The sequence below is a fragment of the Trachemys scripta genome, chromosome 4 (assembly GCF_013100865.1).
Source record: "Trachemys scripta elegans isolate TJP31775 chromosome 4, CAS_Tse_1.0, whole genome shotgun sequence".
Classification (NCBI taxonomy): domain Eukaryota; kingdom Metazoa; phylum Chordata; order Testudines; family Emydidae; genus Trachemys; species Trachemys scripta.
In genome coordinates, this window is record NC_048301.1 from 112,331,356 (window position 1) to 112,344,719 (window position 13,364).

Consider the following 13,364-nt stretch of genomic DNA (forward strand, 5'->3'; position numbering starts at 1 on the left):
GGTGGGGGCGGGGGTTCGGCGGTGCGGCACTTGGCGTGGGGGGGGTTGGAGGCGTGGCACTTGGTGGGCGGGGGGTTACGGCGGGGCGTCACTTTTTTTTGCTGCTTGGGGTGGCAAAAAAGTTAGAGCCGGCCCTGCATCTCAGTGTGGCAGCTCATTTGGCAAGTCTAAGAGGCACCCCTGTACACATCTGGAGAGCAGAAATATGTCCCAGAGATCTCCATGCCAATTCTGGCAAAGTGTGGCAAAAGTGTAAAGTTGGAACCGGGGAAGATTTTCTTGGTATCTTCGTTCAAGTGACAAGTACCAAGCAGAAGCAGGGTGGCTGTGTCTTCCTACGTCCAACACGTGCAGTACCTACTACAACAAGGCCCTGACCTTGACTGGGGCCTTTGACTGTTATTGCAGTACAAAATTAAAAAAAAAATACAGTAATAATCTGATAACCTAATATTTTAGTTTTTTATCTACATGCACATTTTAAAATGCTATTTTAATTGCAGTTCTCAGGCAGTTAAATATTTGATAGTAATACAATTAAAAAAAAAAAGTCCATCAGGAAATAGCACTAGCCTTTTAATATACTCAATAAAAAGTAGCCAAGTCCATAGCTTAGAAGTTCCTGTCTGAGGTGCTACTATTATTATTATTTATTTTTTATTACAATGCACCGAATAGCCCCAGCCATGGACCAGGACCCCACTGTGCTAGACACTGTACAAATAGAACACAAAGATACTGCCCGCCCCAAAGTGTTTAATGCCGCTGCCCAGCACCCAAAATCTAACCACTCCTTCAGGTTCTCACTTCTCTGAATTCACACTGGGAGCCTTGTTTTTGGGCCTCCTGCTCTAGTCTGCATGTCTTTGAAGTGGGTTCCATTGCAGAGCTGAACACAAGGCGCTGAAACCACAATGCTTACTGCTCCAATCCACCGTGTACATTGCGCCATGTGAGCTGAGATTGGCACCGAAGGGCTAAAATTGAGGCCCTGTAGCCTGCACAGCTTCTGACTGATCTTTCTTTTGGCTTCAGGAAGGATGCACCCTTAGATACGATGGAATGGGCTCCGAAGGCACCCACCCAGTGGAGCTGATGGTGGAGGATTTCCCCAGGAAAATGGTGGTCCTGAAGTTTGAGGATGGGATGCATGAGATTCAGCCATACAATGCTTCAGGAGGGGGCGGGAACGAAGCGCTAAGTTCTGTCCCACTTCAGTTCACCTTAACAGGTAACAGTGCCAGTCCCAAATATGTGCACTAAGGATTGAAGTGTCATCCCAGGGAACTTCTTCTGCAATTAACTTCCATCATCCATCAAAGTTGTGAAATAAATAAATATATATACGCCCTTCCTGTGTCAATCTATTGGGAATTTTCTCAGACAAACATTGACTTATTGGGAAATCTTATATGGAAGCAGAATTTGTCTCCCTAACGATTGGTTCCTTCTGCCTACCTCACAATGTGATGTCACACCTTCTTTGTATTTCATCAGAACTATTAGCAGAGCTGTGGTATCAAAATTTTACATTAGAATCATAGAATAGAATCATAGAATATCAGGGTTGGAAGGGACCTCAGGAGGTCACCTAGTCCAACCCCCAACTAAATCTCCCAGCCAGGGCTTTGTCAAGCCTGACCTTAAAAACCTCTAAGGAAGGAGATTCCACCAACTTCCTAGGTAACCCTCCCTAGGTAACCTCACAGGCATTCATGACATCTTAGTCATTGTAATAATCAGTTATGATGTCATCACCTTCTATCTATGACATTATATGTTACTATTAATACCTGATGATGTCACAGGTTTGGCACTTCAGGTTTTCTAAACAAGAGGAGAAAATTTGTATGGAGGGGGGGAAATCAAAGTCTGCCATTCATCCCAGAAACTAGTTTAATGATTTGAGGAACAAACATCAAATCAGTTACTGGATCTTGGAGAGATCAATTGTGTACTAAAATAATATAAATAAAACTATTTCTGTTATAACTTGGAGCAATAGCTCAGCATTCCTGTCAGCCTATATCCTCTGTCAGAGATATCCTCTGGTGTTCATCCTGAATTATATTCAGATGAGCCAGGATGCCCATCAGGATGGAGAATGGAAGGAGGACATTGGAGATGTCTATATTACTGTAGGTAAGGGGTCCCAGGTCCTCAAAGGCGTTTAGGTGCCTAACTCCCATGATATAGTAAGGGAATACACCTTTGAGGATGGGGGTTGGGAAGACGTAGATGTCCTCTCCTATAATGGATCAAAGGTATTATTGGGATGTGTGTGTGTTGGGAGGGGGATGAAAAGGGTCTCAGTAGAAGAAAGGAAGTGGCTTTAAGACAACATCTTCCTGTTTTGTTTCCCAGTGGAGAAGCCAGTAGAGGACTGTGCCTTTGGAATTAGAAGGCCAATATTTATCAGCCCAACCCCAGGCGATGGGGACATGATCAGCGTGCTGCCCTACGAGGACGTTTCCTTCACAGTGATGGCTGTCAGCGCAAAAGAAAGGTGACTGAAATGGAAGAGAGGCTGCACAGTTAAACTGAACCCCACAACAGGACCACGGCCTCCCAAGCTCAGAGAACACAACGCCAGCCCTTGCAGGCTTCATCATTGCTAACATGATGCTCATTCAGAGTGTGGTCCTGCAAGGCACCTGAGCGTCCTTAACGCCCACTGGCTCAACAGGCGCCAGAACCTTATAGGGTCTGCAGCCACAATCAGCAAACCAATGTGTGTGGCAGATCTGCACTAGAATTTAGTGTTGTGTGTTAACACATGTTAAAGCATGGCTCAGACTGGGGAAAACTGCACTGCAGCCACCTATTCTGTGGGTAGTAGAGGAGGACTTCATTCTCCAGGGCTAGCAACTCGGTACCTTCCACAGGACCAGTTGCTCTGCAATAAGGGGATAAATAAATGCCATGCACTGATGCGCCAACTTGCTTTTTGGTTTGTAATGCCTGTAGGACAGTGCTTTGTGACTGTGACTAACGTGCAGTATCAGTTCAATATCTGACGTCTACTTAATACAGGGACTATATTGTGCCCTGGCCAACAGTTTAGATGGATGATCTAATCAGCCTTTTCCTTCTCTAACCATTACTGATCCAATACACTGACAATAAATTGATCACCTTTGTATATCCTATCTGGTGAGCATAGACAGATGTTATGCATCTGTAGGGCCTGATCCAAAACCCACTGGTCGATGGGAGTCTCTTCACTGACTTCAGGGAGCTTTAAATCAGACCCTAAATTTCCTGGGTACATTTCTTGTGGGGTGATGCTCAGACTGTTAGTTCTTCATCAGGCCTGTTAATAGCATGCTGTTAGAGCTCTCTCTTTCTTGTACTGCATCTGCTGTGGCAGTGATTGGATTGCATATAATGACATGTCTTACCCTGGGGGATTATAGGTGCTGTGTGGGCAGAGCTGGGGCAGTGGATCAGCCAGCATTGACAGCAGTGGAAGTGGGAGCTCCCATTCTTTTTCAATTCCTTTCTGCAGAGGGGTGTTGGGCTCTGTAACTTTGCCCTGAATGCCTTGGAAAGGCCACTCAAAATTATATTCTCTAGCATTTATTGAAAAGCAAACCATACCTTACCCAGTGCACGGGCTGCAAGATAAACTAGGTATGCCTGGTATTTTATGCCCACTTTAGTGACCTGTAGGATAGCAGCAGTACCAGTGCAGACAGGTTTTGCACAGCATTATTCGTGACCCTGCACAGAAGGCACAGGCGTGCAGCTGAATTAATAAATCCAGCCTGATGGCAATCAGTACTGCATCTATGTCATTATCTGCTGCGCTGACATTATCTGCCCTCTCAGCTCTGTGCATGATTACAGTGCCAGGCTCACATTTGGGTGATCCTCAAGGCTTGAAATGCAACCCTTTTCTCTTTTCGGGCAGGATGGCGGACTTGCAGATTCTGGGTCCTTACGGGCTACACACATTGGGTCTGTGGATGGCAGATGATCTCTGCACTGTCTCTGTGAATATCACCTGGGAGAGCAGGAACCCTGCAAGATCGCACCAGGTTCCTGTATGTTTTGTGGCCAGCACATTGTCCAGGTGAGAACTGCCAAAGACTATTGTGAGCACAGCTGTTCTGCATTAATTTCAGTGTAACTAGGGTAGCTTAAGGTCTGACCTGCTCTGCTTGGCTGGTGACTTTATCTTCTTTGCTTCTTCTTTGGCGTCTAGGTTACAGTCTGAGCTCAGATGCATTTGGATTGTGCAGAGTGAGTATCTGGGACGGGTTGTTTTCTGTCATCTCTCATATTTTCCCATCAGTCTGTGTAATAATTGCAAATCCCTCCTCATTAGGGCAGCAATCGGGTCAGTTCTACATGCAGAAATGCAGATTTCACAGGAAGCACCGTATATCCTGAGCTTGCTGCAGCTCGAGCCCCTTTCAATCACAAGACACTGCTGGATGTTCAGTGTGATGTCGCATTGCAGGGATGGATGGAGCTTTCTCTCCTGGGTCAGTCTCAGCATCTCTGAAGCAGCCTGACTAAGGGGAGTAAAATCACATTTCTTACCTCCAGGTGACGTCATTCCAGTGAACTCCTTTCCCCTAGTGCCCTCACCACATTGCTGCTGGTTGTATGTTTGTCTAGGACAGCAGGAGATCTGTATAACCTTCAGGCTGATTCACCATAAAACTAGGAACTCATCAAACTAAACTAAACTGCTGTCCTGGCCCCTCACCCCCCAGGGTTGTGAGTGAGTGAGTAGCCCAGATACAGTATCTTGCTGCTGATTACACAGCAGGGTGGGCTGGCTCTAGATTTTGTGCACAGGAAGAGGTGCGGATGGCAGGCAGGCAGGCAGACATACATAACCCACGGGAGAGGGAGTACTTAGCAGTTTAGCTGGGTAGGTCAGGGCCGGGGGGAGGGGCGGGGGTTAGCCATTAGGGTGACACATGTAGGATAATTGTGGCAGCGGGGGGGGGGCACGTATCAGTGTGCTGGGTACATGTTATTATAGGGCACTGGGGTGGGGAAGCCAAGGCTTCTGTCACTGGCCGAAGGTTTGAAAGGTGGGCATAAGAGGAGTGTAGACACCTGACTTCATGGCTAGCAAGCCTGCCCTCCTCTTCTCTGTGGTTCTGGAGAGTGGGGCTTAATGCAACAGCAGCCATAGCACATGGCAAGGGCCAGCTGTGTCTGCAACCTCCCGCTCACTAGCTGAGTTTAATATTAATTGTAGATGAATACCTATTGCATACTATTGCCAAAGGGGGTTGTTTAATAGGTTTTTCATCTTCCTCTCTCTTGCAGAAGCTGCTGATTACCCACAGGGCATAGGTAAATAAAAGTAGCATGTAAGATGCTAGGAATTAGTAGAGGGAAGTTCACTTGCAAACCCTAACACTTTGCTTCTGCGTTTCATCTTTTATTAATCAAGTATGACACTGGCTGATTATAAATGTAGAGGTTTGTGTGGTGCAAGGGCACCACCTTGTGGGGTTTTTGAAAAATTCCAGTCTGCCTTTCCTATAGATTCTCCAGGCCATACAGAGCTGCTTTGTCTATTTAAAAACAGTAATCCAAAATCAAAGAGGTCTGAGCTTTCTCTCATGTTTGCAGAAGCCACAGATTTTGCTAGATTGTGCCCAGCCCTGTGTCGATGTGCAAGGGTGAAAGGAAGAGGGTGCAGGAAACCTCCCCCCTTGCATCCCTAGGAAGGAGGCTGGGCACAATCCACTGAGAAAGAGTTGCTGCTACATGGTATTGCTGTCAGCCCCACTAGCCTTGCGGGGAAGAGGCCACCTACCACAACAATGCTGGGGGAAAGGCAGAACTGCCAAGATACAAGACTAGAGGGACCACTGCTGATTCAATATGGCAATTCCTATTTTACGTTCGGTTCCCAAGGACGATCACTAGCTCATCCCCAGAACAAAGTGTAATAGCCCAAACCTCCAAGCACCTTCATATAGCTGCCATTAAAAAGAAACAAACAAAAATCCGACAGAAATATTTCTTCCCTTCCTGAAAATGTGAACTGTCTCCAAAAATGACACTGGGCCAAGGTTAGCCATTCCTTAATGTCGAAGAACCAGTGCAGAGAGTCAAGAAAGGGGGACCCAAAGAAGTGATTCTGGAAAATTCCAAGGACAAGGTGTACAGCCTCAGGCTCTCCTCAGTAGCCACCACCATTCCTGAGGTACTTTACCACTTTGCTCCTTCTTATACCACTATAGCTGACAGCTCAGTACTGCCACACCCTTGGGCTCTTGGGAGATACTGGGATGAGAACCCAAGGTGTTCAACAGGCTGTGATACTGTGCAAATAGGGTATAAAGGCTCCTCTCTCAGCTCCTCCAGAATTAGAAACATGAAGGACACACCTTCTCCCATCCATCTCCTTCAAATTAATACAGATACTTCCCTCACTGACACAGAGAAAAAGAATACACATGCATGCCTCTTCCTACATACCCAGAGAGCTCTGAAGGAACACACATATACTTACATTAGGGCCGTGCATGTTCTCACACATCATACACTTCTGAAAAATGTGTGACCTGGTTTCTAGCTTCCTCCTCCCCCAGAACATGTAAAACATGAAAGAGAAACTGTCCTCCATCCAGCTCCTGAAAATTAACTCCTCTATTCCTACAAGTCACTCCCCACCCTGCACAGAAATACAGGCACAAATAATGCCGCCAGGGCCGGCTCTGGCTTTTTGGCTGCCCCAAGCGCAAAAAAAACAAAAAACAAAAAAACAAAAAAACGGGGCAGCCAGAACTGCAAAGCAAAAAAACCCCTTCAGCGCGGCTGGAGTGCGGGTGCAGGGGGACTGGCTGTGGGGGGAGAGGGGGAGGGAGCGGGCGGGAGAGAGACAGAAGGGGGCGGCCAGGGCTACAGCAGGGGCGCTGCCACACGGTCCCTCCCGCTGCGCCGCCTCCTGCCGTCTGTCGCGAGGGCTCTGCTCCGGTCGGCAGGGAGGGAAGGAAGAGGACTGCCCTGCAGGGTGCTCTGGTTCTCCGTGCTGCCGCCCCCCTACAGGGTGGCCGGAGTGGAACAATCAAAAAAAAAAGCGGCCGTGCCGCCCTAGGATTGAGCAGAATGCCGCCTCGAACAATCTGCCGCCCCAAGCACCAGCTTGCTCAGCTGGTGCCTGGAACCGGCCCTGAATGCCGCACAGAAACGTCTGCAGCAGAGCTGGTTGAAAAACGGGACAACATTTTCACAAAAATCATCTTTGTTTCATACACATCCCAAATTCAGGAATATACAAGAGAGCGAGTGACACAAATGGCAAAACTGCAGTGTGTATCCAAGGGGAAAATTCTGCCACAGAACCATGAATAGTCAAAATTCCCAGGCTGTGGTAGAGGAGGCTTGGCGCTATATTGTTGACTGTAAAGGCTGCTAGGACTTAAAGCCAGCTGTCCTTGTTTCTAGGGTTGTTTGTAACTTGTGACGTGAAGCTGTGTCTCAGCTTGAACAGGTCCAGGCTATGCCCTTCAGGGTGCAGGTCCTTCAAAAGCAACGATTCGCCATGGAAGATACTAGAAACAAAGATCCATCGGATCACCGCTGGGCCAATCCAGATCACCAAGGGTCCTTCCAGCGGTAAGAGGTCATTGGATTTCTGAGGCATTTGTCACTTAATAGGCTCTTCTAAAACAGGCTGTGAGAGGGAAGGCTGGGAGCAGTTGGTGTATTATCCCACAGCACCAACCTCACCACTAATATAGGATTGTAGAACTCATAGCCCTTATGTAACAGAAACAAGCAGCAGCTCGCTCTAGGGGTGCTCCTGTTGCACTTGTAAAATATTAGATAGTCCTCATTTTCGTTTTTTTAACAAAAATGGGATCATCCCAATGTCCATCAGTGTGTGAATCAGGTTTACACAGCAAAGAGTCCCCCGGATTGTTTTGGGCATTGCAGCATTGTGATTATATGTTCATTGGTAGCATCACAATGTTGCATAATCTCATCAAGATACTAGATCACAACATGAAAATATAAAACTCAGAGGGGAGTGGGCTAGCTGACTCTATACCACTGAGCAGAGCAGTACCAGGTACCAAATACTCCCCATGTGCCCATATCAGTCATCTTATCTGACAAAAAGCTTCTACAAGCCATAGTAATCAATGCAGAGTACATCAGTATACAAACTACAGGGGATGCAGTAGCCAGATAACAGTCCTCAAGCCTCCCGGTAGCCCTATAAAGGTAAGGAAGGGATATATAGGGATCATTCCATGTCACTGAAGGAAAGCCACTCCTTTCTTAGCCATCAGCAGCAGCGTTTGGTATGGCTCCAAAGTGTAGATGTAGTTGGCAAAACTTACATGCCACCCACTACCAATGAAGCACAAACTGCCCTATTAATGTTCTTTTCCTTTAGCTGCTGCTTTGGAGACTCCAGGTAGACCTGTACATCTTGAAATATAGAGAGATGTTAATACAAATAATGATCTCCATTGGTGGGGCATGGAAGGCCTTATTGCATGTGCATGAGAGCATGGGAGCAACCTTATTATGGAAAATTCTAATTGGGCCAAAACAAAAGGTGCCTCAACAGCAACAAACATCTATAAAAGGAGAGCAGCCTTTTCTCAAGAGAAAAGAGCTTCCACCTGCACCCTCTGCCAGACCAGCTAGTTAGGGTTTAAAGTACTACCTAACTCAAACTAGAGATTTTTGTATGTGGACAGCTGGCAGGCTGGGGGCAACTCTTGAGTTATACCTCATGCTAACACTGGTGCCTCACTTTCATGAATACCACAATGCACCCCAAAATACCATTTGAACACTAGAGCTTGTTGGCAGCTTATTGGATTTTTGCCTCTCCGTGTTTCTTTTCCAGAGATAGAGACAGGGTATCAAAATAAACCAATGGCTAGCACTCTGGTGCTTAGAAGAGGTTTAGAACATTTCACAGGGGTGAGGCCTGTCCTACAACTTCCAGCACTTAAAATCTCTGATGGTTCTCCCTTGGAGGCTCCTGAATACATTGATCATATCTGCCTCCTCTCCCTCCTCCCTGCAGGTACCAACTACACTGCCTTAGTGGTTGGGATAGTGCTGGGCTGCACAGTGGTGTGTGTTGTCTTTCTGCTGTTGAAGAAGTCCTTTGTGGGGGTGCCAGACAGGAATGTATCCCTAAGAATTTGAGACCATCACTGCAAAGGGCATTTAAGGCAGTCAGATGGCTGGGAAGATTACTGCACTTGAACTTGAAGGACACAACTGAAAATTCCGAGAGAGCAACAGCAACATTTGTGGGAATCAGATGCTGAGCAGATTGCTTATGGCAACATTTCTGAGTTTGGTACAGGTTACCCTGGTGGCACGAAGCCCACAATCAAGTGGTGTTTGGGTGGTTTAAATTCTAGAATCCACTAGGACACCGATTAAAAAAAAGAATATGGAAAACACCACATACTTGTGACTTTTAGATGTGATTTGCTTAAGGACTTGTCTTCACTGCAACAGATAGCTTAAGTTATGCCTCTCGTTAGCCTCACTCTAGTGAGTGCAACCAGGGCCAGCCTTAGCAAGAGCGGGGCCCGATTCCTGGGGGCGGGGCTTGCCAGCGGCAAGCCCCTCCCCCAGGAATCAGGCCTCGCTCGGGCTGGGGTCGCGGGGTTTGGGTCCGGGCCGGAGCCGCTGGCGCGCCAGGGCCCAAGCCGGAGCCGCTGGCGCGCCAGGGCCCAAGCCGGAGCCGCTGGGGCCCGAGCTGGAGCCGCCGGGGCCGCTCGGGCCAGCACCCCAGGGCCCAAGCTGGGCCGGGGGTGCTCGGCCAGGGCTGGAGCCGTGGGGCCGTGCTGGGGGTGCTCGGCCAGAACTGGGGCCGCTGCCCCGCAGCCCGAGCTGGGCCGGAGCCAGAGCCGCTAGGCTGGGGCCGGACTGGCGCCCCGGGGCCCAAGCCGGGCCGGAGCCAGAGCCAGAGCCGCTTGGCCAGGGCCGGAGCCACTCGGGCCGGGGCCGGGGGTGCTCGGCCGGCACCAGGGCCGGGTCGGAGCCGTGGGGCCGGGCCGGCGCGCTCAGCCGGGGCCGGGGCCGGTGCCCCAGAGCCCGGGCCGGGCTGGAGCCAGAGCCGCTGGGGCCGGGGCCGCTCGGCCAGGGCTGGACTGGGCCGTGCTGCGCCTCCCAGGAGCTCTCCTCGCCCCCCCCCCTTACTTGTTGCTGCCGCTGCCTGCCCCTTTTCAGACTTCCCGCAAACATCTGATTCGCGGGAAGCAGGGGCGGGGGAGGAACAGGGGGCGGAGCATTCAGGGGAGGGGAGGAGGGGGAAGTGAGCTGGGGGCGGAGTGGACAGATGCGGGGCCCTCTTAGGCGCGGGGCCCAATTCAGCCGAATTGGCTGAATCGGCCTAAAGCCGGCCCTGAGTGCAACCACACTATGAAACAACACTCAAGCTACACAGAGGAATGGATTAGCATCTGATGAGTTGTGCTAACTTGAGATGCATCCCCAATGCATTGCTAGTTTGAGCATCAAATGCATTAGAACTTCAAACTACCCCCCCGACAGACTAGCTAGCTAGGGTTTAAAGTATCACCTAACTAAAGCTAGAGATTTTTGTGTGTGGACTTCTGTCAGGTTGGGGTTAATACTTGAGTTATACCTCAAGCTAACACTGCCGTGAAGACAAATCTTCAGTCTGAACCTCTGTAAGAACTGCTGACTTACAAGAAACATCTCACATATAAACAAGCTGCTCTCAAACTACAGTCCAGGGCTTAATGGTCTGGAGCACTTCCTGGTGGGCATGTAGTATTTTGAGTACCAAGTAGAACCAAGATTTAGCTGTTGGGAAGGAAGGTGCCTTATGAAAGATCTTCTTTTCTGAAGAGATGTGCATAAGAAGAGTTGGAGAACCAATGGTGAAATGAATAGGCAGGGCTACATAAGCTTATACAAAAATGCATGTAAGGTTGGGCCTAGGCAAGAAAGAGCGTCTTCAAAGCTGTTGGATTTTGCATGGAGTTCAACAAGCACCCACTCATTTTGGAAGGAAATCAGTGAGGCTCACTGATAACATTTATTTCTGTCTCATTCGAAAACCTTACACTTTCCACTTTGAGCATTCTCTCACCCTCCAGTGTCACGTTAAACTATAAACTCCTTGTGGCAGGGACGGTGCCTTCTTGTATGGTTATACAGGGCCTAACGTATTGGGAGACCAGGGCAGTACAAATGATAAATCAGAGAAGTGAGAACAGGAATTTTAAACTATTGATGCAGGCGTCTCGCAGTGTTACAGGAGGGTGAAAGCTAAATGACTCATGATCCAGAAATGTACTTCCTGCAGAGTGACAATGCATTTATGAAATATAATCTACATATGAATGAACCCAGTCAGGGCTGTGTATTCGCAGGGCATATTCCACACCTGTAGCAGCCGGAATGCTCTAATTACATCCAGAATTCTAAAGCCACTTGATAACTAACCCCATACCAGATCCAAAGCAGCAATAAAATGGCTATGGAAGTTTTCAATTTTCTTCACTCCACAAAGGGCCAGTTACAGTGTTAGCAGAAAGAACAGGAGTACTTGTGGCACTTTAGAGACTAATATTTATTAGAGCATAAGCTTTCGTGGCCTACAGCCCACGTGTTCGGATGCATATCCGTTAGCAGATGTCTCAACTACCATTGCAATAGAATCATAAAAGCTTCTTGTGGGGCACTGCCTCGGCCAAAGTGTCTGCTACATTTGCAGAGCTGCTACAATGTCTGCAGCTGTGTTTTAGTATGCCATTAAGCCAAAAGAAAACTGGATTTTAAGAGGCATTACAAGTCTAATTTTAAACTGAGAAAAAGAAGGAAATACACACTGAAGGTTATTATTTAGTATCCACCTCTCAATTTGGTGAAATCCAAGTGTGAGAACAAGATCCACACTAAGAAATAAGAAAAAAACAGCAGAAATGTTCAGACAATGTGAGAGCCTTTTCTTTAGAGTGACACCGGCACTGTTTTATGACATTTTCACAATAGTAAAAGTACACTTGCCATTTGTGAGGCATAGGGACAAATTTAAGTCTCTAATGATGGAAACTTGACACACATAATAAAGGTCGCTGCTTGGATGCGAGAACTGAGATGCCTACTATGCATACTTCTCAACCTGCCAAGACCCAAACACAGAACAATACTCTGCATAACACAACGTGTGGCAGATTCAGAAAGGGTCAAAAATTATTCAGGGAGGAAACTTAAAATGTCATGGGATTTTTTTTTTAGTGACACTCTTTCCACAACTGCAGTTTCATGATTATTTATTTCTGCTGTAAATACACTTTCAACAATAAAATGAGGGGGATGCCAAATTTGTGTGGAACATGTTTAACTTTGGGACTAAATAAAGGACAGCTGAGAGATGGTCCAATAGCTGGGCACATAACAATGACTTAACCTTTCATTTCTTTCTCTGTGCCTGTACTTCAACTTTGTTTGCATTTAACCAATTTCAAAATGAATGGGAATGTTAAACACGCCAGTAGTTTTGGTACCAAGAACATACCATATATGCATTTGAGAAGCAAGTTCAAGAGACATATTGCTGTTTGAAAACATTTTCCAATAGTTCTTCAATTATGAAAACTGTAACTATGAGACTATCAGCCCCTCCAGGGGCGAGGGGACAGGAGAGTGTGTCATGAGATGTAAGCTGATTAAAAGTGATATCAGCTCTCTGTGCTCCGGTAAATGGGGGATAAATGGCACTAACTTTCATAACAATGTTCACCCTAACATATTTTAGTAATTCAGTGATACAGCAACTGCATTTCTAAATAAATCAAATATATTTCACCATCTGAAATCACTGCAATGTTTTCTCAGTCCAGGATTTCTTCCAAAATTTAAAAAAGCCTGAGCCAAACAGTATCTGCAGCTTCCTTTGTGGTTACCTTTACCCCTTTTTCATCCCGTTACCCCTTTCACTGCTCCACTCAGCAGAAGCTAGTGTCCTTGCACTTTTATCCAGTAACCAAAGAACAGGAAGACTCCTCCGAAAGCTAACATGCTCTTTGGACATGTTTTGTAAGACAGCCTGACATTCTTTCCACCCCAGTGTAGACACTCACTACAGTGACAGGAGGAGTTCTTACATCACTGTAGTGGTAAATCCACCTCCCTGAGAGACGGTAGCTAGGTCAATGGAAGAATTCTTCCATCAACCTAGAACCGTCTACAGCTCTGAGTTTAAATTGGTCATATTGTATGAAAACTATATTTTTTAAAAATAGGGTCAGCATCAATTGTTCACTATTTGTCACTAAAATTTCTAAGGCTGTCACTTGCTAGTCCACCATGCACATTAGGGTGAGGTTTCCTTCTCAAAATCACTTACTTGCTTTGCTATTAGAAATCAG

General features: G+C 47.2%; 1 protein-coding gene across 1 annotated transcript in view; it reads left to right on the forward strand.

Moving 5' to 3' along the window:
- The window catches only part of LOC117877386, a 25,980-nt gene extending 16,439 nt beyond the window's left edge, over positions 1-9,541 (forward strand). The window contains exons 4-9 of the mRNA XM_034770474.1: positions 1,036-1,231; positions 2,365-2,506; positions 3,914-4,075; positions 4,208-4,245; positions 7,426-7,596; positions 9,029-9,541. Of these exons, the coding sequence (XP_034626365.1) occupies positions 1,063-1,231; positions 2,365-2,506; positions 3,914-4,075; positions 4,208-4,245; positions 7,426-7,596; positions 9,029-9,153 (807 nt within the window). The 5' untranslated portion in view covers positions 1,036-1,062 and the 3' untranslated portion in view covers positions 9,154-9,541. The remainder of the gene's footprint in view (positions 1-1,035; positions 1,232-2,364; positions 2,507-3,913; positions 4,076-4,207; positions 4,246-7,425; positions 7,597-9,028) is intronic.
- The last annotated feature ends 3,823 nt before the right edge of the window (positions 9,542-13,364 follow it).